We start from the raw sequence: 25806 nt of genomic DNA on the forward strand, positions 1-25806 counted from the left end.
AGCCTATTCCTCTGGAGCTGGAGTCAGCCATCCTTTTTTTTTCTTTCCGTCTTTACCCATTCTGATATCATCATCCTTCCCAAAGTACTCTTATTTCTCAGCTGGGTTTGCAAATTCGTTACAATTGCCACACAAAACTCAAAGATAACACTGATGATTATATTTTATTAGGGATGTTAATAATTTACAATTCAGAATCAGAAATGTTTAGGATCTAGTTCTTTGGTCACCTTTTTTCCTGTACCTGCCCACTAGCCTCTTTCTGGCCCTCAATCCTTTTGTCTGGCCTCTTAGATAGAGGTACAATACTCTTTTATCACTGCTGCAAATGCCCAAAGGGCACTACTGTACTGTAAGCCATGATGTGAAGGCACTCAGCTGTAACTCTCTGGGTCAGCAAATCTATACTCCCCACATCACTTCTTAGATAAGCCTCTTGTCTGAATGCACTGAGTTTTTCTTGCTTCTTGGGCCAGGAAACCTTCAGCTCTGTCTCAGACTCTGGCTCATCGTTCTGCTTCTGTCACTCCTCTGGTGTCACAACTCTGTCCGCTGGAAGGAGGTGCAACACACAGGGATTTCAAGGTCCACAGGATGCACTCCACTTTTGGCTCATCTTCCTTGTTAGTAGTGAGATCCTCCCCAACTGATATGGCTCATTTCATACCCAGCAGGATGGCAAAGAGCCCTGGTATAATGTTACGGGGTAAGCACTGGACTAGTAACCACAAGGCCGGTTGTTCAAACTCCTCTTGAAACCATACACAGAGTTGTTATGAGTTGGCACCGACTTGATGGCACACAACAACAACAACAAGAAAGGCAGTCCAGTGCTTATCATATGGAGCCACCACACTCCCTTGGGTGACCCTTGTAGTAGTGGTGGTTGCATAGTGACCCTGTGTAGGGTTTCCAAGGCTGTAAATACTTAGGAGAGTAGAAAGCCTCATCTTTGTCCCACAAATCAGCTGGTTGATTTGAACTTCTAACCTTGTGGTTAGTAGCAATCCAGCTGATAATCCACTAAGCTATCAGCGCTCTTTCTTGGATAACCACAGTAGTATGTAAAATTCTGGTGGCATAGCTTCCAGCATCGCAACAATATGCAAACAACCACAATACAACAAACCAACAAGCTGACAGATACAACAAGCTGACAGATGAGTGGTACTTTAAGAAGTATCATTCCTACTTTTATTCTCACCCACACTCTTCAACCCACTGACATTGATAACCAACTACATTTAAAAGTATTTTGTCTATCTTTTCAGTGTTTTTACACATATTTGAAGAAAAACAAATATTATTATTTTTCTCATTTCTGCCCCAAATAGGATCAAGGTATGTATGTATACTAGGACTGTATGTATGTATACTAGTATGATGCTGTGGGATAAAGGCTAGAGCTGAGAGTGAAGAGGTCTGAAGTGGTAGGAGACATTCTTGCAAAAATTTTATCCCATTATTTAACTTGCTTTAAAATTTGTATTCTCTTTTTTTTCCCCCCAACATTTTAATTGCAGTCTAATTGAACTACACATAATTGTGTATGTGAGGGTTAAGTAAAAAAAAATTGCTGCACAATCATAGAAATGGTTATTAAACAAAAATATAAAAATGTGAATCTCTTATTTCTTGACATATCCTACACCTAAGTCTATCCACTTCGGAAGACAGTTCCCATCTATTTAGCCCTTCCCCCAGGAAGTTTGAGCTCTTGATTTACGTGGCAATTTTGGTATTCTCAGTGGATTCAAATTGTGTTCTTAAAATTTTTAGTGTTCATTGAGTTTTGGGAACAAAAAGAAGTCTGAATGGGCAAAATGCGTAAAATTTCCCAACAAAATTCTCATAGAACAGCCCTTGCTACACTTGTGGATCATAGCAAACTAAGTAAACATTCAGCTGTGTGCGTCATAATGAACTATGGATAACATCGCAAAGAATAGAAATTCCAGAACGCTTAATTATGCTCATGTGGAACCTATATATAGACCAAGAGGCGGTCAGTCATTTGAACCCAGGAAAAGTATGCATCAGGGTTGTATCCTTTTTCTATACTTATTTAATATATGTGCTGAGCAAATAACTCAATAAACTTGACTATGTGAAGAATATAGCATCAGGATTAGAGGAATGCTCATTGACAGCCTGCAGTGTACAGATGACACAACGCTGCTTGCTGAATGCAGAGAAGACTTTGCAGTACTTACTGATGAAGATCAAAAGTATGGATTACACCTCAGTGTAAAGAAAAAAAAAAATCCTTACCACTGGGCCAATAAACAATATGATAAACAGAGAAAAGATTGAAGTTGTCAAGGATTTCATTTTAGTCTGATCCACAATCAATACATGTGGAAGCAGCAGTTAAAAAATCAAAGGATATGTTACATTGGGCATGTTGTTGTTAAGTGCCACAGAGTTGGTTCCAATTCATAAGAACTCTGTATAGGGTTTTTTAGGAACAGCGGGTGGATTTGAACTGCTGATCTTATGGTTTGCAGTCCAGTGCTGATCCTACAGCATCACACAAGGAGTCCTGCATTGGGCATATCTGCTGCAAAATACCTCTTTAAAGTATTGAAGAGCAAAGATGCCTAAAGTGCTCCTGACCCATTGTATTTTCAGTCACTTCATTTGCATGTGAAGTTGGACAATGAATAAGGAAGACCAAATTGAATACACCATGGACTGTCTGAACAACAAATAAATCCACCTTGGAAGAAGACATTCTGCCTTAGAAGTGAGAATGGGGAGACTTTACCCTCCTGTACTTTGGACAACCATTCCTTAGAGAAAGGCATCATGCTTGGTAAAGTAGAAGGTCAATGAAAAAGAGGTAGACTCCCAACAAGATCGATCGACACAGGGTCTGCAACAGTGGACTCAAATATAATGATTGTGAAGATGACTGTTGTACTTAAGAGTTGCTATAAGTCTGAACCAATTCCGATTTGTGTAAGAACAGCAGCGACAATGGTACCTTGTATCTAGGTACTGATCAAAAATCTATGCTAGAACTAATAGATGAGAGACTGAATGGAAATATTATTTATAGGAAGATCAAACTGACACTGTACAAAGTCATCAGTTGTTTTTTTTCCTTTCTTCCTTTTAAAATTTGTACTATATATTGTTGTTGCTGTTGTTAAGTGCTTTCTAGCCAATTCTGACTGATAGCAACCCTGTATAGAGTTTCTAAGGAGTGGCTGGTGAGTTTGAATTGCCAGCCATCTGGTAACTGACTTTGACAAGGTCCAGTGCTTATCCTATATACAGCAAAAAATTTGCCATTTAACCATTTTTACATGTGCAACCCAACATCACCAGCCACATTCCCCATGTTTCACAACCATCACCACTATCCACATCTAAATTTTTTCTCAGTGTCCTTTCTTTTCTCCATCCTCTTCCTTTCCCTTTTTTTATTTGCAGGAAAGTTTCCATTGCTCTGTCCTAATGAAAAATAAGTATACATTGTTTTCCCTTCAAGTACATGAAAGGGTAAAAAAGGAAAACCACTAAGAAAGAAAAAAAGAGCAACACTGCCAGCCCGCGGCTCCCCCCCCCCCGCCATTTCCTTTTCTTTTTAACTGCCTTCCCCACTGTCCTAGTTAGCATGTGTCTGCACTCTTACCCAGTGAATGATTTCTCCTTTCTCTTCCATCCCTGGTAACCATCACAGTATATTTATTGTAGAGTGAAAATCTTTTCTTTTTATAGTAGTGGTGTCATACAATATCTGTCCTTTTGTGACCATCTGATTTCATTTAGTAAATGTCCTCCAGGTTCATCCATGCTATGTAGTATTTTGCAGATTCATCTTTACTTTTCAGTATTACGTAATATTCCATTGTGTGTATGTTCCCAAATTTGTTCAACAGTTCCTCTACTGATGGGCATCTAGGATGGTTCCATCTTTTTGCTATTGTGAATAATGCTGCAGTGAACATGGGTATGCAAATAACTATATCATGACTCATAATTCTTGAGGATATGTACCAAGTAGAGAGAAGTGTCAAATTCAAATATCACCTTTCCTTTTGAAAAACAGTTCTTATTTATATAGTGCGATACTAGTGTGAAACTGTAGGATAAGCATTGGATGGCTATCCACAAGATTGGTGGTTCAAACTAACCAAATGCTCCTTGGATACCCTCTATAGGGTCTCTATACAGGCTTTAAAGTGCTAAAGAAGAATAATGTCAGTTTGAAGACTAAGGTGCACCTGACCCAGGCCATGGTATTTTCAGTAGCCTCATATGCATGTGAAAGTTGGACAGTGAATAAGGAAGACCATAGAAGAATTGAAGAATTTGAGTTATGGTGTTGGAGAAGAATATTGAAAGTACCATGGACTACCCGAAGAACAAATAGATCTGTATGGGAAGAAGTGCAGTCAGAGTGCTCCTTAGAAGCCAGGATGGTGAGACTATTTCTCAGGCTTTAGATATTTTATCAGGAGTTCCTGGTCACCTGGAGAACAGCATCATGTTTGGTAAAGTGGCGGGTCAACCAAAAAGAGGAAAACCTCCAATAAGATGGATTGGCACAGTGGCAGCAACAATTGTGAGGATATTGCGGGATCGTGCAGTGTTTTGTTCAATTGTGCATAGGGTTGCTTTGAGTCAGAACCAACTCGACGCCACCTAATAACAAGAAGTAGGAACTGACTCAATGGCACTTAACAGCAACATGTTATTTCTATTTCCAACCTCAGAAGAAGTGCCATGCCATTTTGCACACTGGATACACCTTTTTACAATCTCACCAGCCATGTTAGAGGGTCCCATATACTCCACAGCCTCTCCAACATTTGTGTTTTCTATATGTTTGAACTTTGCTATTAATGCTGGCATGGTAAAGTGATATCTCATTATTGTTTGTGACACTGTAGGATAAAGCACTGGACTGCAAGGTCATCTTGAAACGTAAGGTTGGCAGTTCAGACCCCCCATCCACTTCTTGGAAATCCTGTACAGGATTGCTGTGAGTGGGAACTGACTCAATGGCACATAAAAACAGCAATTGGCTAATGATCTTGAGCATTTCTTCATATGTTGATCTTGTACCTGCCACTTTGCCGAATCTTTCAGTGAGTCCAAATTGTTTTCTTGCTGAGTTTCGGATTTTTTAAAGTACTGGATCATATCATCTGCAAATATTTTTCTTTTCTTTGCCTATTTAGATGTCATTAATTTCCTTTTCTTGTCTTACAACGGTGGCTAAGACTCCTAATATCATAATATTGAGTAGTAGTGATGATAAAGGATATGTTTTTCTAATTTAATACATTCAGATTCTCTCCATTGAGAGATGTTGGCTGTTGGCTTTGTATATATGTCCTTAATTATGTTGAGAAATATGCCTTCTAGTTCTATTTTGTTGAGTGTTTTTTTCATCAGGTATCTGTGTTGGGTTTTGTGAAATGTTTTTTCTGCATCAATTGATATGATTATGTGGCATTTTTCCCTTTGTTTTATGTATGTGGTGGATTATGTGGATTGTTTTTCTAATATTGATCCATCCCTGCATACCTGGTATGAATCCCACTTGATCATGATTTGTTAATTTATATATATATGTGTGTGTGTGTGTGTTGTTGCTTTTTATTGGATAGGATTTTGTTTAGAATATTTCCATCTACGATCATGAGTGTTACTGCTGTATAACTTTTTTATGTTAGTGCTGTCTTTGCCTCATCGTGGTATCAGATTTATGCTTGTGTAATAAAATAAATTTTGGAGCTGTCAATCCTTTTTCATATTCTGAATTAATTGGTGTCAGGTTAGTCAATTTTATTATTCCTTTCAAAGAACCAACTTGTTGTCTTATTGATTCTTTATATTGTTTTTCTGTTTTCTATTTCATTTATTTCTGCTCTTTTTGATTTTTGGACTATTTTTGTCCTTGTTGGAAAACATGTATCTTGTAGACACCGTAATGAAGGACCCTGGTTTCTTATCCATTCTGCTCTTCTCTTGACTGGTGCATTTAATCCATGTACGTTCATGTAATTATGTATAGGCATGAATTGATTGCTGTCATCTTGCTGTGTTTTTTAATTTATTGTATGTGAAAGTATTGCTTTTCTTATATATTACCCTGTGATTGATTAATTTTCACCTTCTTTAAAACAATGTTTTATCTTGAAATCTACTTGACTTTTTCCCATTTGTAAGTTCTGTATCTTCTCTATTTCCTATTTTTACTTTGTTGTTGCTCTTAGGTGCCATCGAATTGGTACCAACTCTTAGTGACTTTATACACAGAGTGAAACTCTGCCCAATCCTGGGACAACCTCACTGCTGTTGCCACGCTTGAGTCCATCAATGCTGCCACTGGCCAAGCCATCTCGTTGGGGGTGTGCCTCTTTTTCTCTGACCCTCCATCTTACCAAACATGATATCCTTCTCCAGCGACTGGTCCCTCCTGACAGTATGTCTGAAGTCTTATAGACTAAATTTGTCCATCTTGGCCTCCAAGGAGCACTCTGGCTGCACTTCTTCCAAAACAGATCTCCTGGTTCTTTTGACAGCCCATGACACTTTCAATATTCTCCTCCAACATCATAACTCAAAAGCCATCAATTCTTCTACAGTCTTCCTTATTCACTGTCCAGCTTTCATTTGCATATGAGTTTATTGAAAATACCATGGCTTGGGTCAGGAACACCTTAGTCCTCAAGCTGACGTCTTTGCTCATCAACACTTTAAAAAGGTCTTGTGTAGCAGATTTGCCTGATGCAATACAGCGTTTGATTTCTTGACTGCTGCTTCCATGAGTGTTGATAGTTGATCCAAGAAGAATGAAGTCCTTGACAACTTCAGTCATTTCTCCATTGATAAGATTGTTGTTTATTGGTCTAGTGGAGAGGATTTTTGTTTTCTTTACATTGAGATGTAATCCATACCAAAGGCTGTGCTCTTTGATCTTAGTAAATGTTTTAAGTCTTCTTCACTTTTCAGCAAGCAAGGTTGTATCATCTGCATATCGCTGGTTGTTAATGAGTCTTCCTCTAATCTTGATGCCATGTTTTTCTTCATATAACCCAGCTTCTCACATTATTTGCTCAGCATATGGGTTGAATAAGTAGGGTGAAAGAATACAACCTTGTTGCACACCTTTCTTAATTTAAACCATTCAGTGTTCCCATGTTCTGTTCGAACAGCTGCCTCTTGGTCCAGGTACAGATTCCTCATGAGCACAATTAAGTGTTCTGGAATACTCAAGTGTCACAGTGTTGTCCAGAGCTTGTCATGATCCACACAATTGAAAGCTTTTGCGTAGTCATTAAAGCACAGGTATTCTGATATTCTTTGCTTTCAGCCAAGATCCATTAGACATTAGCAATGATATCCCTCGTTCTACGGCCTCACATGAATCTGGCTTGAATCTCTGGAAGTTCTCTGTCAATGTATGATTGCAGCCGTTTCTGTATTACCTTTAGCAAAAGTTTACTTGCATGTAAAAAGAGATTGCCCAATGATTTCCACATTCCGTTGGGTTACTTCTCTTTGGAATGGGCACAAATGTGGATCTCTTCCAATCAGGCAGCCAGATAGTCGTCTTCCAAATTTCTTGGCAGAGATGAGTGAGTGCCTCCTGTGCCATCTCGTTTTCTTGAAAGATTTCAATTTTAATTCCATCAATTCCTGGTGCCTTGTTCTTTGGCAATTCCTTCAATGCACCTTAGACTTCCACCTTCAGTATCGTTGGCTCTTGATCATGTGCTACCTCCTGAAATGGTTGAACGTGAACCATTTCCTTTTTGTACAGTGACTCTGTGTATTCCTTCCATCTTCTCTTAAAAATTTTTATTTTTAATTTTTAATGTTTTATTGTGAATTATGTGATAGTTTACATGGGAGAACATTAGTTTTACATTCATCCTATCGTATATTGTTTCATTGCCATGGTTACAGTCCTCTTCATGCATCATCAAACAACCCCCTGGTCATCAGCACACAGCCCCTCTCCCTCTCTGTGTCTAAAGTCCCCAACTGCTCCATCTCTCCATGTCATCATCTCTGCCTCCATTTCAGGTATCACTGCTTCTCTGGGTAGGGTCCTGAACTCCACTCTTCTCCCTTATGTTCCCAGGGACTTCCGCTCCTAGGCTGAAAAGTTAACCACTCCCCTCCTTGCTACAAAACATCTACCTTTACGTTTCCAACCCTCACAAACATTCCTGATAACAATTATTCACTATTGTATCACAAAAGACCCATCTGCATTTCATTTCATCAGCCCAGCCTAGACAGATTGTATACTACTTAGTGGAGATTCTACCTTCCTCCATGCCCTCTGAATCTAGGTTCCCTCTTGAAAGCTTGTAAGCCAGTCACTTCTCACTTTTGTAAACCCCCCATTTTGGGTAGCCAATGTCCAGGTTGCCCATCCCTGTCTACTCTGTGTATGGAGGGGGTGGGAATGATCCTTGCTGTAGGAGCTACTGCATCCATAGGTGTAGGTCAAGTTCATCAAATTGTATCAGATTACTCTTTTTTTCCTCTTCTTTCTTCTTGTAGTTGAGCTCTGATCATCCAGTCATTGAAGCCAGGTCAAGTGGGTATTATCTGCAAGTGTGGGTGTTCTTGTGCATGTGCCCTCTCGTCGTATCAGCTGGACACTTCATTCTCCACTCTAGACCTCTGTGGCTGTGTCACTGACTCTGGGCCCAAGAGTCCCCAGGTCTTGCCACACTGCCTTCCATCTTCCCTTGATGCTTTCTGCATCATTTAATAATTTGCCCAGAGAATCTTTTCAATAACAAAAGTCGAGGCTTGAATTTTTTATTCAGTTCCCCCAGCTTGAGAAATGCTGAGCGAGTTCTTCCTTTTTAGTTTTCTGATTCCAGGTTTTTGCACATTTTGTTGTAATATTTTACTTTATCTTCTCGAGCTGATCTTTGAAATTTTTCTGTTCAGCTTCTGGACTTCTTCATTTCTTCCATTTGCTTAAGCATTTCTGCACTGGAGAGCAAGTTTCAGTGTCTCTTCTGACATCCATTTTGGCCTTTTGTCTTCTTGATGACTTTTTTCTTTGTAGTTGACTTCATTATAAATTGGTATCTCTGGTTCTTTATTGTCCGTCTTATGGGTTTGTTTCACTTTAAATACTTCTATTATTGTTGTTGTTAAGTGCTGTTGTGTTGGTTCCGACCCATAGCAACCCTGTGCTGGGTTTCTGAGGAGCGGCTGGTGAGCTTGAACCTCCGACCTTGCGGTTCAACCCAATTTAGCAGTCCAGTGCATTAATCCACAGTGCCACACCAGGACTTCTAAATACTTCTATATCGGGATTGAATTCTGGGTGGTGGTGGTGGTGTTGGTTCTCCGCCCAAAGAACACCTTTTAATATTTTTTTTGTAAAGCAGTGGTGGTGGTGTGCTGTGGAGTAGGTTCCACCTCATAGCAGCCCTGTGTAGGGTTTCTGAAGGCTGTAAATCTTTACAGGAGCAGAAAGCCTCATCTTTCTCCCGTAGATCGTCTGGCAGCTTCGAACTTCTGACCTTGAAGTTAGCAGCCTGATTTATAACCACTATGCTACCAGGGCTCCTTTTTTTGGTTAAGTAGATCTGGTGATTACAAATTTCTTTAGTTTCTGTTTTTTTGAGGGACAGGTTTGCCAGGTATGTGATTTTTTGGCTGGCATTTATTCTTTCAGTTTTATGTATGCCATCCCATTGCCTTCTTGCCTGCATGGTGTCAGCTTAGAAATCAGAGGCTTAATCTTACTTCTTCTTTGTCAGCAACTTTTATTTTTTTGTTGAGCTGTTTCTCAGGATTTTTCCTTGTCTTTTGTTTTTGAAAATTTGATTACAGTATGTTTTGCTGATTTTCTTTTGGTGTCTGTCTTCTTTGGGAGTTTTCCAGCTTTTTGAATGCTTATTTTCTTGATCCTAGAGAAGTTTTCTTTCAACAACTGACAGTTTTCTATGTGCTTTTATTGCCTCTTCATGGTGTACCGCGTAACTCACAGGCTTTCTTCAGATTCTTCTTTTTTTTTTTTTTCTTCTGATTATTTTCTAGCATACTGATATTGAGAGTTTTCTCTTCAGGTTTACTAATTCAGGCTTCCATTGCTTTGCATCTACACTTTTCCCTTTCAATGAATGTCCATTTCTGAGACCTTAGTATTGGTCTTCTGGGTCCCTAATTACAGATTTTGTATTGTTTAAAATTTTGCATTTATTTTGTCTGCTTGTTCTTGAGTGCTTTCCTGAACTCTTCTAAAGTTTTAAATTATGTTTCTCCTTGCTTTCCTTAACCTTTCTTTCACTCCTTTGAATATATCCAATTACCATGCTTTTGAATTCTTTTTCAGTTAGTTCTATTGCCCTTTCTTCCTCAGAAAGATCTCTGGCTCTACGTCTTGGTCATTTGTGTGAGAAATTCTCTCTTGTTTCTTCGTGTGAAGTAAAATTGTCTGTTGTTTCTGGGGCATTGTCATGTCATATTTATGTCAATTTAAGCAATCATTGTAAGTTGACATTATTCCTAGGGTCTTACTAGTTGTCTCTGGTGGGTGTTGTTAGAGAATGGAAGCACATACATCGTTTAGTTCATGCTCCTCAGGTGTAGAGTGGGTTTGGCTGGTGTATACTGCTCTGTAGCGTTGATTGAGGTGGTATACTAGGTGGTTTTGATGATTGCCCAGTGGATAGAGTTGTACAGGGTGTGGTTTTGACTGGGCTGTGTTGGCACACTTGCTATTTTCTGTTGGGTGGGAAAAAGGAGAAACAGACAAGCACAGAAAACAAAATAGAATAAAGAAACAAGCAACCAACAATTAATTGAGAAAATAATGAAAGAGAAAGAAAATGAAAACAGGCAACAACCAGGAAAAAATAATACAATAAATTAAAAGAGAAAAGAGGAACAGGAACATGAAGCTATAGAACAGAAAAAGAAGAAATTAAAAAAATACAACAAAAACTTAGAAAAACCAGGGCAGAGGGAAGATGAAAAGAAAGTAAAGAGTAGTAAAGACAGATCAGAAGGAAAAAAAGAAGAGGGAAAATGAGAAACGTTTTAAGAAAATAAAACAAAAGTTAAAATGAAAAGGATAAAATTCAAGGAAATGTAGAGAGAAGAAGGAAAACAAAGAACAAACAAACAGAAATAATGAAACCATGAAAGGAAAAATCTCAAACCAAAAACAGAGAAATTCACTGCAGCTGTTGAATCCAGAATAGCTAAATTTCTGGGGGATCCTGCCACTCAAGGAGGTCAAGGAGGTGGTTAAAGGAGGAAAGTGTTAGTGGAATTCTGGCCCTAGATGGAATTTTAGCAAGATGGATTGGCAAAGTGGCAGCATCAAGCTTGGCAACAATAGCGAGGTTGGCCCAGGACCGGGCAGTGTTTTGTTCTGCTGTGCATAAGGTTGCTATGAGTCGGTACGGACTCAATGGCACCTAAGAAAACAACAGGTGTTATCTATGTTTATGTTAGTCAAAAGTAATTTGTGGAGGCCCTTCATGGAGCTGGTTTCAGTGTCTGTTAGGATCACAGGGCAGCTGGTGGCAGAATACTGATTATGAGGGTTTCTGCTAGACTAATGTTGGTCTGGTGGGTCTGTGAGTTCCTTAGGTCTGGATCTGAGTCTGCCTGAATCTAGGCACCAACGTGGCACAGGAAGCCCCCGCATCACATTGGTGAGACTCAACCACATGCATGCATCTGAACTCCCTAAGAGCATGGTCTACACTGGGGTAGATGCACTACAGCTGGCCACATATCTAGTCACCAAGGGAGCATTGGGAAGAAGGAGTTACACCTTTGTCATCACCTGTGCCAATCTGTTTTGGTAGTCTACCTTCTGTTGCACAGTTTCTCACAAAAGTTCAAGATGGTAACACATTTGCCTAGTAGTTCACCAGTCAGGTCTCCCATCTCTCACTGTCCCTGATCAGTTACTCCTCCCAGAAAGCACTCAATGCACTTCTCTAGCCTTTCCTCTTAAGTTTAGGGTTCCAGAATTTTCATCTATTGTCTGTTTCATTTGGTTTCTCTTATCTCAACCTACAGGTCGGTGTGAACTGCAAGGTTGGGTGTTCAGACTCAATAGCTGCTCCTCGGAAACCCTATGCAGTGCCGCTGAGTCGGAACCGACTCAACAGCACTTTAACAACTACAATAGCAATGTTTGTTGTAGAGGATCCATGAAGTGCATTTGCCTAGTCCACGTCTTGCTCTGTGGGTTTTTTTTTGTTTTTTGTTTTTTTTGTGTGTGTGTGTGTTGGGGGGGTGTACTGCTGATTTCTTTGTTCCACATAATTTTCTGCGCTGAGTTCATTTTGCTTGTTAATTTTCATTTTCTCCTTTGCTATTTTAATGCTTACTAGATCTTCATTTTCTTGTTATTTATTTTGATATGGAGGTATATTAATTCTCTTTGTGGTTACCCTGTAATTTACTGATTTCTTCCCCAGTTTAAAACTGTTTTATCTTGAAATTTACGTGACTTCCTCATCTTTTGGACATCCTATAGCTACATTACTCCATTTATTATTTGCTTTGTAGTTGTCTTCATTATAAATTTAAATGTCTGGTTCCCGATATCAGTCTGTGAGTTTGCTTTACTTTAAAACTTCTGTTAATCTCAAATTGCTTTCAACTACAGGGTTACTATGAGTCAGAACCGACTCGACGGCACATAACAACCACAACGTTATTTCTGTGGCGCTATGGATTAATATACTGGACTGTAAAGTCAGTTTGAACCACAGGGTTGGTGGTTCAAGCTCACCAGCTGCTCCTAGGAAATCCTATACAGGCTTGCTATGGGTTGGAACTGACTCCATGGCACTTAACAACAACAACATTATTGTTTCTAGTCCAAGAATATTCTTTAGTATTTTTTGTAAAATTTGTCTGGTTATAACAGTTTGCTTCAATTTCTGTTTATCTAAATGTCTTTTATTTTGTTGTGTTTGACTGATAGCTTTGATGAGAATATGATTCTTAGTTGGCAATTTTCCTCCCCTTCTGGGAGTTTGTCTATGTCGTTCCATTGTCTTCTTTCCTGATGTTAGAAAAGATTTCTTCCAGCAGCTCTTCAACATTTTTCTCTGTGCATTTTATTATCTCTATCTGTTCTGAAATTCCTCTCACCCATACATAATAGTAAACTGTTGGAACAACATATATGAAACTCTGAAGAGGGATAGGGGGGCTAACAATCAAGAATCATGTGCCTAGCAAAGCTGTCACTCAAATACAACAACAAAAATAAGGATATTTGCCGATAAACAGAATGGAAGCAAATTTTTTAAACCAAACTAATGTTACGAAAAATACTAAAGAATATTCTTAGGCTGAGAAACAATAACTGCGGAAAACAATTTGAGATTAATAGAAGTATTTAAAGTGAAGCAAACCCACAAGACTGAAAATAGGAATTCCAATCACTCATATATAAGTTTGACTCCTGGTCAGCAATTCAAAGCCACCAGCTGCTCCTCAGAAACCCAGTACAGGGTTGCTGTAAGTTGGAAATGACTCAACAATACTTAACAACAATACATATGTTGTTCCTCTTCATGGTATTCCACATAAATCTTAGACTTTGTTTTCATTCTTTTCTCTGATTGTCTTTTTAGTTTGATAGTATTGAAAGATTTATCTCTAAGCTCACTAATTTGGATGTCCATTGCTTTGAATCTACTCCTTTTCCTTTTCAATGTATTATATTGTCCATTTTGAAATCTTAGAATTAATCTTCTGAATTTCTTTCTGCAGATTTTTTTTATAGTTTCAAATTATTTTATTTGTTCTTGTGGTGTTTTTCTAATTTCTTGTAAACTTTTTCCTACACTCTCCTTGATCTGTCTCTCAGTCTGTTTAAAGTACCTAAATATTGCTCTTCTGATTTCTTTCTAAATTCCATTAACTTTTTGTCCTCAGAAACATTTTCTATCTCTACATCTCAGACCTTTGTTTGCGCCATTCTCTTGTGTTTCCTCATGTGAACTGAAATTGTGTGTTTTCTCTAAGACACTGTAGTGTCCTTGTGTTTATATTTAATTGATGATGCATTTGAGTATTCTTAGGTTCTTATCAACTGCCTCATGGTAGGCATAATTTGAGAATGGAAGCATATACCCATTTCTCTATTCACCGTTTGTGTAGTTCAGTTTTTGATAGGTGCAACTGGTGTTAGCTGATGTTCAGTGGTGTATGAGTTAGTATTGGCTCCTGACTAATGGGTAAAGCTGCAGATGGTACGGTTCTGTTTGGGTTGTGTAGGCACGGATTCTGTTGCCTCTCTGTGAGGCAAGAAGAGAATCACACACAAAAAAAAGAGGAAAAGAAATGAAATAATATTGAAAAAACAGCCCCAAAAAACTCGATACAAAACCAGGGAGAGAGAAGATGAAAACAAGAAACTAGAGAGTAGTAAAGAAAGATGAAGTAAAAAAGCATTACTAAGAAAATCTATTTCTAATACCTAATGTATTATGTGATCTTTCCACTTTGACTCTTAGAATCAGGAGTTAAATTCTGTCCTTGTGCGAGGTCATAGAAAATGCTTTCTAGTGTGTCCTGTTCCCCCCCAGTTTCAGGTTTGTTTACTCTCGTATATTCTCATGTCAGTAATCAACCGACTCATCAGGAACTTTTGGAAGATTTCCAGAGCATGTACACATACTCTTTGTGTATGCGTGTGTAGCTTCTTGCCTCTTTCTGGTACTCTGCTGTGCCTGTTCTAGGCTTCTCCATCACTCTCTGTCTCTTCAACTCAGTGAGATTGCATTACACTGTTAGGCTTCTCTCTTCTAGTACTGTTGTGTAGAAATATATGTTTGAAATATTGTAGGAGCCATCTTGGTCTTTTTGCTCTCTCTCTCATCTGAGTTTTAAAACCCTCTCATCTGAATTTTAAATGTCTTGAAACTCTTGTTTTATATTTTTATCTAGTTTTGTAGTTTGTTTTTTCAGGTAAGAGGATAAGCGTAGTTTATGTTATTCCCTCTGGAATAAAAGTGAAAGTTTTCAAAGTGACTTTTAAGTCTTTTATTTATTGATTGATGTGTGAGTTTGGGAAAACACAAAATGAAATGCTCAGCGCATTTTAAAAAAGAAAAGCAAAAATGTTAATTTTCTTTGTTAAAAAGTAGTTTTACATGATTAAGATATTTTAACATATTTGTATTTATATTTAACCATAACATGTTGTCAAAAATTGACATTATTTTAATATTGAGCCTCTCCATAAAGATGCTTGCTATGTCACTTGCTTTATTCAAACTTTATTTTCAGTCCACCAATAAAATTATCCTTATTTATTAATGACTTTTGTATTAAGTTTGTTTTTTGATATTTTTTATTTTGTTTATGTTATCAGCACAACTTTTTTAGTATTTGATTATTTTAAAAATAATGTTTATATAATGTACTTTATAATTAGCCGTGATAGTAAAATGTCATTTCTTGTAATATTTTTGGTTGTTTTAAAATTGCTTTGGTGTTCATTCTGCATGTTAAGTGTGTTAACCATTTGTTTTTTGTACGATAGGTGAATACTTTTTCCATTTTTTTATTCAGTTAACAATTTAAAAATTAAAGTGACTCATACTTTTTCTTGGTAATTGCTCTTTTTTATTTGCTTAGAAATCTTTTTCCTATCCAAGAATATAAAAATACACACTTTTTTTTTTCAGTACTGATCCAGCTTTGATTTTTTTCCTTAAGAACTAGCTAGTGGCTCTAACTTTGTTGCTGTTGTTATAAGTAATTTTTATCTCATTATACATGTCTTTATATGCTTGAATATAAGCATATGTAAAGTTCTTAATATATAATAAGAATTTATTTCTATAAAATGTTACTTACTTCCTTAATTTAAACAAATACTGACAAAATGTTCAAAATTTGAGATTAGTCACATATCTGTTATAACTGTTTTTAGGGACCATTGAAGACAAATATTTAAAAAGAATTTTCATATAGAATTTTATTGATCAGTTATAGGTGATCAATTAAAATTACCATTTAAATAAAAAAAAAAAAGAAAAGATTTTTAAGTTACAGGATAAGAATACTTGGTTAACATCTAGGTTTTTGTTGTTTCCCTATATTGATGTTTTTAATTTTTAGTTTTTACTAAAGAAATTTTTTTTTTTTTTTAGTTTTGGTAAGCAGTTTGGAGGAAAAAGAGGATGTGATTGCCTTGTATTGGAGCCTTCAGAAATGATTGTGGTAAGAACTTTTAAAATGCTGAATTGTTTGTGATATGCTTCAGTTTCAACTTTAAATGCAGTAAATTTTCAAGACTCAAGGTTTCATTTCTGTGATCTTTCATATAAAGTAGCATCAAAACCTAATGAAGGAAGAAGATCTGAGAAAGTAAGAGAAAAACAAAGACACAGAAAATTAGATGCTAGTAAGAAATGGTCCAAATTTTAATATTTGAGTGTTTTGTTTTTGTTTTTAAACAATTCTTTACCTTTTCTTAAAAAAGCTTGGTAGTTGGAGTAACATTAGAAAATGAAAAAAATTTTTAGCATTAGAAGAATCAAGAACACCAGCCTCATTTACTTTATTCTGAGATGATCTTCTAGAAAAAAGCATATACTGAGTGGACTCATTATCCTACTAGTATCTCATGTAGATGATCACGTCATCTGATTTTGAGTTAAACTATTGATAAGTGGAGTCCTGGTGTGGTGCTGTGGACTAGTACGCTAGACTACAAACTCAGTTTGAACCACGAGGTTGGCAGTTCAAGCTCACCAGCCATTCCTTGGAAATCCTATACAGCGTTGCTATGGGTCAGAACCAACATGATGGCAATTGACAACAGCATTGCGAAGTGGAGTTGAATTCATAATGAAGTACTTTAATGTTGCATCTCCATACTAAAGCACTTTCTTTTCATGGTGCTATAGTTAGATTGACATCCTCAAGTAGCTTCTGTTTTCTTTTCCCCAAACTGGATCATATACCATAGTTGTTTTTGTGAAATCAATGAGAGGATATTCATGATAATATCCTAAATTTTAAGCTAAATTTTAGTATTTAGTGAATGGTGCATGGATTTAAGTTTGTTCATGGCATGGACATTGTATTGATTTATATAAATACCTATTGTTGCTACTACTACTCGTCTGTCAGTTTGTTTTCTGTGGTGGATTGCATGTTGCTGTGATTCTGGAAACTATGCCATAGGTATTTTAAACACTAACAGGGTCACCCACGGTGGACAGGTTTCAGCTGAGCCTCCAGATGAAGACATGCTAGGAAGAAGGAAAAACAGACTACTTCTGAATATTTAATCACTGAAAACCTTATGGATAGCAGTGGAACATTGCCAGCACCAGAATATTGGGTATTGAAACATGATGAAGAGCACCAGAATATTTTCAGATACTGCTCCAGAAGATGAGTCCTTAGGTTGGAAGGCACTCAGAAGACAACTGGGGAGCACTGTGATGCTGGGGATAAGGACTGGACTTGTTTTTAAGTGCTGTGCAGTCAGTGCTGATTCATATCGACCCTGTATGGGATTTCTGAGGGACTGGTGAGTTTGTACCACAAACCTTATAGATTAAATCAACCTTTTGGTCCAGGGCTTTATCCTACAGTGCCATCCTAGGACTCCAAGAACTGGACGTCTAGCCACTGAGTCAGTGGTTCGAATCCACCAGCAACTTCATAGGAGAAAGATGAGGCCTACTGCTCCAATGAAGATTTATAGCCTCAGAAACTCTGTACAGGGTCGTTGTGAGTTGGAACCAACTTGACAGCACTTAATAACATCCACTCCTTACTTACTGACATGATCGGGTATCAAAGTCCAGGTGGCTATGCAAAAACTGGCATTATGCAAAAATGGAGGATGTCCTCATCAGATCACAAGGAGAAGATGGCTACATTGTTGGGGACCAGCTTCAACAGGGAAGTTTGGTTCACGAAGTAGGGAGATCTGGCGGCGAAAGAGATAAAGGAAGAACATACACAAAGACGCAACGAGAGAGACAAAGAGACACCCCGAAACTAGAGTGGATGCAAGACTGGCAGGCAGACCCTGGACCGCAGGCATCATGGCCTCGCAGGCAGTAATGCATGCAGGTTTCGATCTGTGTCCGTCTTTTATTTCAGGGAGGGATTTTACACAAAGGAAGAAGGGGATTAATAAAACAGAATACAGAAATGAAATGTGATTAATCGTTTAAAACAGGACACAATGATTTACAGGAACAAATTCTAAAATATACATCTCAAATTGTCTTAATAATCTAACATCCTTAATTTTCCAGAAATTCAAGCAAATTGTTATAAGTTACTGTTTAGATTCAAATCCTAAGGCAACGACTCGAGGTTTCTCAAGGCTAATTAACATACCTATAGCACTTAATCTCGAATGGGTAAAGGTGAAAAGGATTTCAAAAGGTCTGAAGAGAGTCAAGCTGTTTCAGCTACCTGGCTTAGGCTTGCAGGAGGAAGAAGGATGCCTAGGTTAATGGTTTGCACCTGGGGACGATTTAAGGAGGTTGTCCCTATTATTCCTTGAACAATACTCTGGAATTCGCCAATGTACTTTGAGTGAATTCCTTGGGCAGATTGTCTCCAGAGCCTCCTTGCGGAATCCCAGCAAACTTGCCTTTGGAACTTTTACAGCCTCGGCTTTAGAAGAGGCTTTTGTTTTAATATTTGTTCATGGGTATCAAGGGCTCATGTATTAAGTTAATATCAAACATAACTGAATAATTTTATAAAGAACAGTTTAGACATGCTTGCCAGGTGGCCAGAGTTTTTCCTCAGAGAGATTTGTTCCCAGGACCCTACGCACTGCCAGCACAGTGGAGACATTAAGAGAGGCACATAAGAAACCATTTTCTCAGAAGCTACAATTACTGGAGTTAGAAGCATAGAATGAATAATAAGACCGGAGAAAATTATACAAAAGTAGCCCAACAGTGAGTTCACAAAAGCCAATGAACCTGGGACGTCAGGAGGACACTTCCTTGGCCCTCAGGGTCCCTGGCTGGCAATCCTGAGCAGGGCCTTCATGTTGGATTTTTTTCCATGACACAGGGCCTCAACATCTCAGTGATTTGCGGTCCCCAACACTACATGATTGTATAACTGTCATCTTTTATCATTATGCAACTGCCAAACTACTATGAATCATAGCCTTGCCAAGTTGATGCATAACTTTAGCCATCATAATCGGCATTACTCTCGACTTGCTCCTTGGGGTTACAGCCAGAGCTACATCATTAATGTGCCAAAAAGCAGTTAGTAGAGTTTTTGCTGTTATCATAAATGCTCTGTGTCAAATTAGTATGTCAAATGATATGGTGCTACAGGATCAGCACTAGACCTCAAGGTCAGTTTGAACTGCAAGGTCTATAGTTCAGCCTACCAACTGCTCCTTGGAAACTTTGTACCTGGTAACTATGAGTAAAGTGGAGGGTCAGAGAAAAAAAGGAAGAACCTCAATGAGACAGATTGGCACAGAAGCAGCAGAAATAGGTTCAAACACAGCAATGATTGTGAGGTTGGTGCAGGACCGTGCAGTGTTTTGTTCTGTTGTGCATAGGATCATTATTAGTTAGTACCGACTTGATGGCACCTAACAACAACGAGTCTGCACAATGGCTTCTTAGGATAAGCTCTGACTTGTAAACAGAGTTCGAGCCCACCAGCTACTCCATGGGAGAAAGATGAGGCTTTCTGCTACCAAGAAGATTCACAGCCTTGGAAACCCTGTACAGCATTGCTATGAGTGGGAAATGACTTGCTGACAGTTAACAATAGCAACAAGTGTAGTAGGCAGAATTCACATTTTCCCCAGTTTTTTCTTTTGTTTTTAAGGTAAATTTTGCATATATAAAAACATTTTAAGCCATCAATTTGATAAGATTTTACAAATGCATAGCTTTTGTAACTAACTCTTTGTTCAGAGGATATAAAGTATTTCCGTCACTCATGCCATAAATTAAGAAGTATCAAGGTAATTGCAGGACTTTTCAAAAGGACACTGGAACCAGATTGAAGGGACTTCCATTAGTCAAATCTGGTGTAATTTAAGGATTAAAATAAAAATTCATCGTAATTGGTCATTACCCAAAGAATAATACAAGAATTTCTAAATCATACTGATTAGATTGAATGAATTATTATGGTAAAAGAGAAAGCTCTTCTTCATAGTAGAATACCAACTAATTAATTTGTTATTGTTAAGTGCAATAGAGTTGATTATGACTCATAGCCTCCCTGGAGCAACTGGTAGGTTTGAACTGTCTACTTTGTGGTTTGTAATTAAGTTAGAAAGTCATTAATGAATACTGAAGTTTGAGAGCTGATTTATATAGGCTCGTTCTCTCCCCACAAATCATTTGGAAAACGAAAGTTATTGTATTTTCCATGGGAAAATAGAATGTATACCACTGTAACTTCTTTATCAATGATACTACCACTAATATGAGCAACAACTGAAACTTTTCCTCATCTGGTGCACTGAGAATGACATATGTGATACATACTTTTGCCAAAAATGAATAAATCGAATCATAAGAAAATACTAGGAAAACCAAGATGAAGCGTATTCTGCACATTTACTGACCTATGTTCATAAAATATTTCAAGTGTCAAAAAACACATGGAAAGGCTAACGAACTGTTTCAGTTTATAGGACAAAAATGGCATAACAACTACATACAATGCTTGATCATGTATTAAATTCTGGAATGGGGGGTGGGGAGAGATTAGGTATAAATGACATTGTCAATTCAGTTGATAAAATTTAAATGTGTATCGTATTATATCTCTTGATTTTAAGAGCTGTATTTTGGTTTTTTAAGACAGTTGACATATTTCGGGTCAAGTATTTTATCTTCACTTTATTCTTCAATGTTTTATGAGATAATATGTGTTTATATAAATAAAATCAAATTAACTGTATGGTTTATAATTTTCAACACTCACGGAAGCAGCAGTCAAGAAATCAAACAGCGTATTGTATTAGGCAAATCTGCTGCACAAGACCTTTTTAAAGTGTTGAAGAGCAAAGATTCATTTTGGAAGATGTGCAGCCAGAGTGCTCCTTAGAGACCAAGATGGCCAAACTTCGTCTCTTATACTAAGGACATATTGTCAGGAGGGACCAGTCACTGGAGAAGGATATCATGTTTGGTAACTTGGAGAAACAAAGAAAGAGAGGAAGACCTCCAAGAAGATGGATTGGCGAAGTGGCAACATTAGTGGACTCAAGCGTGGCAACAGTAGTGAGGTTGACCCAGGATCAAGCAGTGTTTTGTTCTGCTGTGCATAGGTCGCTATGAGTTGGCACGGACTTGATGGCAACTAACAACAACAACAACAAAAAAAAATTTATTGACCCAGCATAATTTAAAATGCTTTTTGAGTTATAGCAAAAAACAATTAAAAATAATTCTAAGATTTATATTTCTGAGCATTCTGAAGGAATTGTCATGTTATTTCTTGATATTTGACGAATCTTGATTTTTTTTATTTTACACTATTATTGTATATTTTGCAATAAAAAACATTGTAATGAACATTTATGTACCAGTACAAACCTATCCAAAATCACTCAGCTTCCCTTGCCTCTATTGGCTGGGGAACCCACTGCTTTGTCTTTAGCTGACTTTTGGTTCTCCTGTTGGTGCTCTGCCACTCCTCCAGTGTCACAACTTTCTGTCCTTGGGTTCAATGTGCAGGGATCTCTGGATCCAAAGGAGGTGCTCCACTCCTGGCTCTTCTTTGATGGTAGTTGTGAAGTGCCGTCGAGTTTGTTCCAACCTATAGCGACCCTGTATAGGGTTTCTGAGAGCAGCTGGTGAGCTTGAACCACCAATCTTGCAGTTCAATTTTTTAGATGAAAAATCATCATGTAAATGAGTCCAAATACATATACATTTAGAAGTACATATTTACTACAAAGAGCTTCAAATGGTTCCTCGAAAAATAGAATTAACAAGATAACAGAATTTTCCACAAATATTTTGAAGCCCCTTGCATTTTGATGGATTCCTTGAAATAGTTTCACTCTTGCATGTGTTAATGCAAATGTAAATAGCCACACTGATGATAGTGAATGCCAGTTCTCAAACACCTTTCCAGTCATTTTAACTTGACATGTTAAAAGAAAATCTCTTGTTTTAACTTAACTATTTATATTGAGGTTGTACATCTTCTTATATGCTTTATTGTTCATTTATGTTTCTATCTCTGTTCACTTTTCTACTTGATTATTCCTTTTCTCCTTCATTAAAAATTAAAACACACTTCAGCTTATGATGTTGTTTTTATCATTTTCTTTTCACTGTAATTTAAAGTTTGTTATATCACATAATAGATTATATTTTATATTTATTTGTATCTGTGAAGTTCCCTTTCCCTTCTTATGACTTTTTACTTTAGGGAATGCTCAGAAACACCTTTCCCATGATAAGATTGTTTTATTACCTATATCTATTATTTATATTTAATTTTTAAATCTAGCATCTTCCAGATAGTTGAAATTAATAGCATATTCTTAACTACACATTTCCCATTATAGCCTCCAAAAACAATACAGAACATGAAAAGTAAAAGAAATCTATATAAACCTTGCTTACAGCATAACTTGATTATAGAGAGTATCAAATTTCAAAATAATTATAAATATTAAGACATAAGTTAACAATTTCCAATGTACACTTTCTTAACACTGTATTCCCACCTCAGCTCACCCCACCTCACATGTAAGTATCTATGCCAAACATATGCAGACAGAGTAAAAGTGCAGTGAAGACAGAAGTGTGAAGCAGCAAATGACCAAAGGTTGGCCTACACTCCAGAAAGACTTCACTCCACACTAAATTAATTTTTAAATCAGAACAATAGTCATGGACGAAAACTGAAATTATCACTGGGTATTCATTGTATGTGGGCTCAGTTATAACTTGTACTTCAAACATGTCAATGCCTTTTTTAAAATAGTAAATTTGTATAATTATGGCTTCATTCATAACTGCCTAGAGTAGATAGTATCAGTAGTATATGTCTGTTTCCCACCACATCTGAAATTAATATCATTGTTGTGAGACTGAACTTGTCACTTAGTTTCTTTAAGCTTTATATTATTCATCTATAAAATTATTGTTGGTAGGTTCCATATAGTCAGCTCCAACTCAAAGCGACTCTGCACAAGAGAAGAAAACACTTCTCAGTCCTGCGCTGTCCTCATAATCCTCATTACATTTGAGCCCATTGCTGCTGCCACTGTGCTAATATTACTATCTTTTTGGGTGTCTTCCTCTTTTTTTGCTTACCCTCCACTTTACCTAGCATGATGTCCTTCTCCAGGGACTAGTCCCTCCTGATACTATGTCAGAAGTTTGGGAAGTAAAGTCTTGCCATTCTGGCTTCTAAGGAGCATTCTGGCTATACTTCTTCCAACACAGATTTGTTTGTTCTTCTAGCAATCCATGGCACTTTTAATATACTTCTCCAACATTATAACTCAAATACCATCAATTCTCCTTTGGACCTTCTTATTCATTATCCAACTTTCACATGCATATAAAGCTATTGGAAATGACATGGCTTGAGTCAGGCACACCTTAGTCCTCCAACTGTCATCTTTAATCTTGAACATTTTAAAGTGGTCTTGTGCAGCAGATTTTCCCAGTGCAATACGTAGTTTGATTTCTTGACTGCTGCTTCACTGAATGTTGATAATGATAATGGATTCAATCAAAATGAAGTCTTTGATCTTTTCTCCATTTATCAAGATTTTTGTTGGTCCACTGGTAAGGATTTTTGTTTGTTTACATTGAGGTGCAATGCATACTGAAGGCTGTGGTCTTTAATCGTCATCAATAAGTATTTTAAGTCTTCTTTCATTTGAATATCACAGGTTGCTAATGAGTCTTTCTCTAATTCTGATGCCACATTCTTCTTCATATAATACATCTTCTGAGATTTTTTGCTCATTGTACAGATTGAATTAGTATGGTGAAAGAATACAACCCTGGCACACACCTTTCCTAATTTTAAAACATCTTTGTTCTGTTAGAACGACTGCCTCTTGGTTTATGTACAGATTCCTTATGAGCACAATTAAATGTTCTGAAATACTCATTCTCATCATTATCGTCTGTAACTTGCCATTATCCACAATCGGAAGCCTTTTCATAGTGAACAAAGCACAGGTAAACATCTTTTTTATTCTCTGCTTTCAGCCAAGATCCCCCATTCCACATCCTCATCTGTATCTGACTTGAATTTGTTTGTTCCCTGTCAATGTTTTATTACAGCTGTGACTCTGTGTATTCATTCCATCTTCTTTTGATAATTTTCTGCATCATTCAATATTTTGTCCATAGAATCCTTCAATATTGCAAGTTGAAGCTTGAATTTATTCGTCATGCATTCTGGAGCATTGCTTCTGTCACTGAAGCCATGTTTTCCAACTACTGATCCTTCCTCTTTGCTTCCAGCCTTTGTATTCCAGTCAACAGTAATTATCAGTATGTCTGGATTGCATGTTTTATCAGTTTCACAATGAAGAAGTTGGCATAAGTCTTCAATTTCATCATCACTGGTTTTAATAGATTTGAATAATAGTGGTATTAACTGGTCTTCCTTATAGGTATATGAATATTATCCTATCACTGACAGCATTAAACTTCAAGATAGATCTTGAAATATTCTTTTTGATGATGAATACGGTGCCATTCCTCTGCAGTCTGACATTCCTGGTATAGTAAACCATGACTGTCAGATTCAAAATGGCCAATAGAAGTCCATTTCCTCTCACTAATGCCTCTGATATTGATCTTGATGCATTCTACTTTTATTTTTGGCAGCCTACGGTTTCCCTAGATTCATACTTCTTACATTCCATATTCTGATTCTTAATAGATGTTTACAGCTGTTTCTCCTCATTTTGAATAGTGCCCCAACAACAAATGAAGGTCCCAAAACCTTTACTCCATTTGCATAATCATGGTCAACTCTATTTAAGAAGGCAGTTCTTTCCCATTTGTGTTTTCTGTGCCTTCAAACTTAAGAGACTCATCTTCTGGCACTATATCTGAAAATATTCTTATGGTATTAATCATGTTTCAGTTTTCAGTATTCTGGTGCTGACAGTGTTTCATTGCTACTCATAAGGTTTTGAATAGTGGTTACGAATCGGGCTGTGAACTGTAAGGTTAGCAGTTCGAAACTACCAGCTGTTCCGTGGGAGAAAGATGAGGTGTTCTGCTCCCGTAAAGATTTACAGCCTCGGAAACCCTGTATAGGGTCGCTATGAGTCGGAACTGACTCCATCCACAGAACATAACAACATATATTCAGCAGTAGTCCATTTCTTCTTCCTAGTCTGTCTTAGTCTTGAAACTGTCACCATGGGTGTACCCTGATAGTATTTAAAACACTGGTGGTATTGCTAACCAACAATACGTAAGCCACCACAGTATGACAGACTCACAACTGAGTGGTGGTATGTTGACAGATGAGTGGTGGCATTATTACTATAAGGTGGTAATAATCTGCTTTGAAAAATTATTGTGTATAACAACATAACATACATGTATTCTTGCTCATTGTAAGCCTCTTACTAGTTTTCTTCCTTTCTTAAAAAATACTAGCCTAACTGGCAACAATTATAATGCATTAAGATGTAAACTGAGCATAAAGTGGGATTCATATCAGATATGAAGGTAGGATTCAATATTAGAAAAGCAGTCACTGTAATTCTCCTCTTAAATAAAACAAGATAGGAGAAGGACTTCTGGCGCTTCCTGACCAGGCAGCTCAGAGTAGACACTGGAGAGG

General features: G+C 37.4%; 1 protein-coding gene across 4 annotated transcripts in view; it reads left to right on the plus strand.

Annotated features, from left to right (window-relative positions):
• The window catches only part of RAPGEF6 (Rap guanine nucleotide exchange factor (GEF) 6), a 304075-nt gene that overhangs the window by 76543 nt on the left and 201726 nt on the right, over positions 1–25806 (plus strand). For all 4 annotated transcript variants that reach the window (XM_006872939.1, XM_006872936.1, XM_006872938.1 and 1 more), the window contains exon 5: positions 16140–16209. In XM_006872939.1, coding sequence (XP_006873001.1) covers positions 16140–16209 — 70 coding nt within the window. The remainder of the gene's footprint in view (positions 1–16139; positions 16210–25806) is intronic.

The sequence above is a fragment of the Chrysochloris asiatica genome, unplaced genomic scaffold (genome assembly GCF_000296735.1).
Source record: "Chrysochloris asiatica unplaced genomic scaffold, ChrAsi1.0 scaffold00215, whole genome shotgun sequence".
NCBI classification, from domain to species: Eukaryota; Metazoa; Chordata; class Mammalia; order Afrosoricida; family Chrysochloridae; genus Chrysochloris; species Chrysochloris asiatica.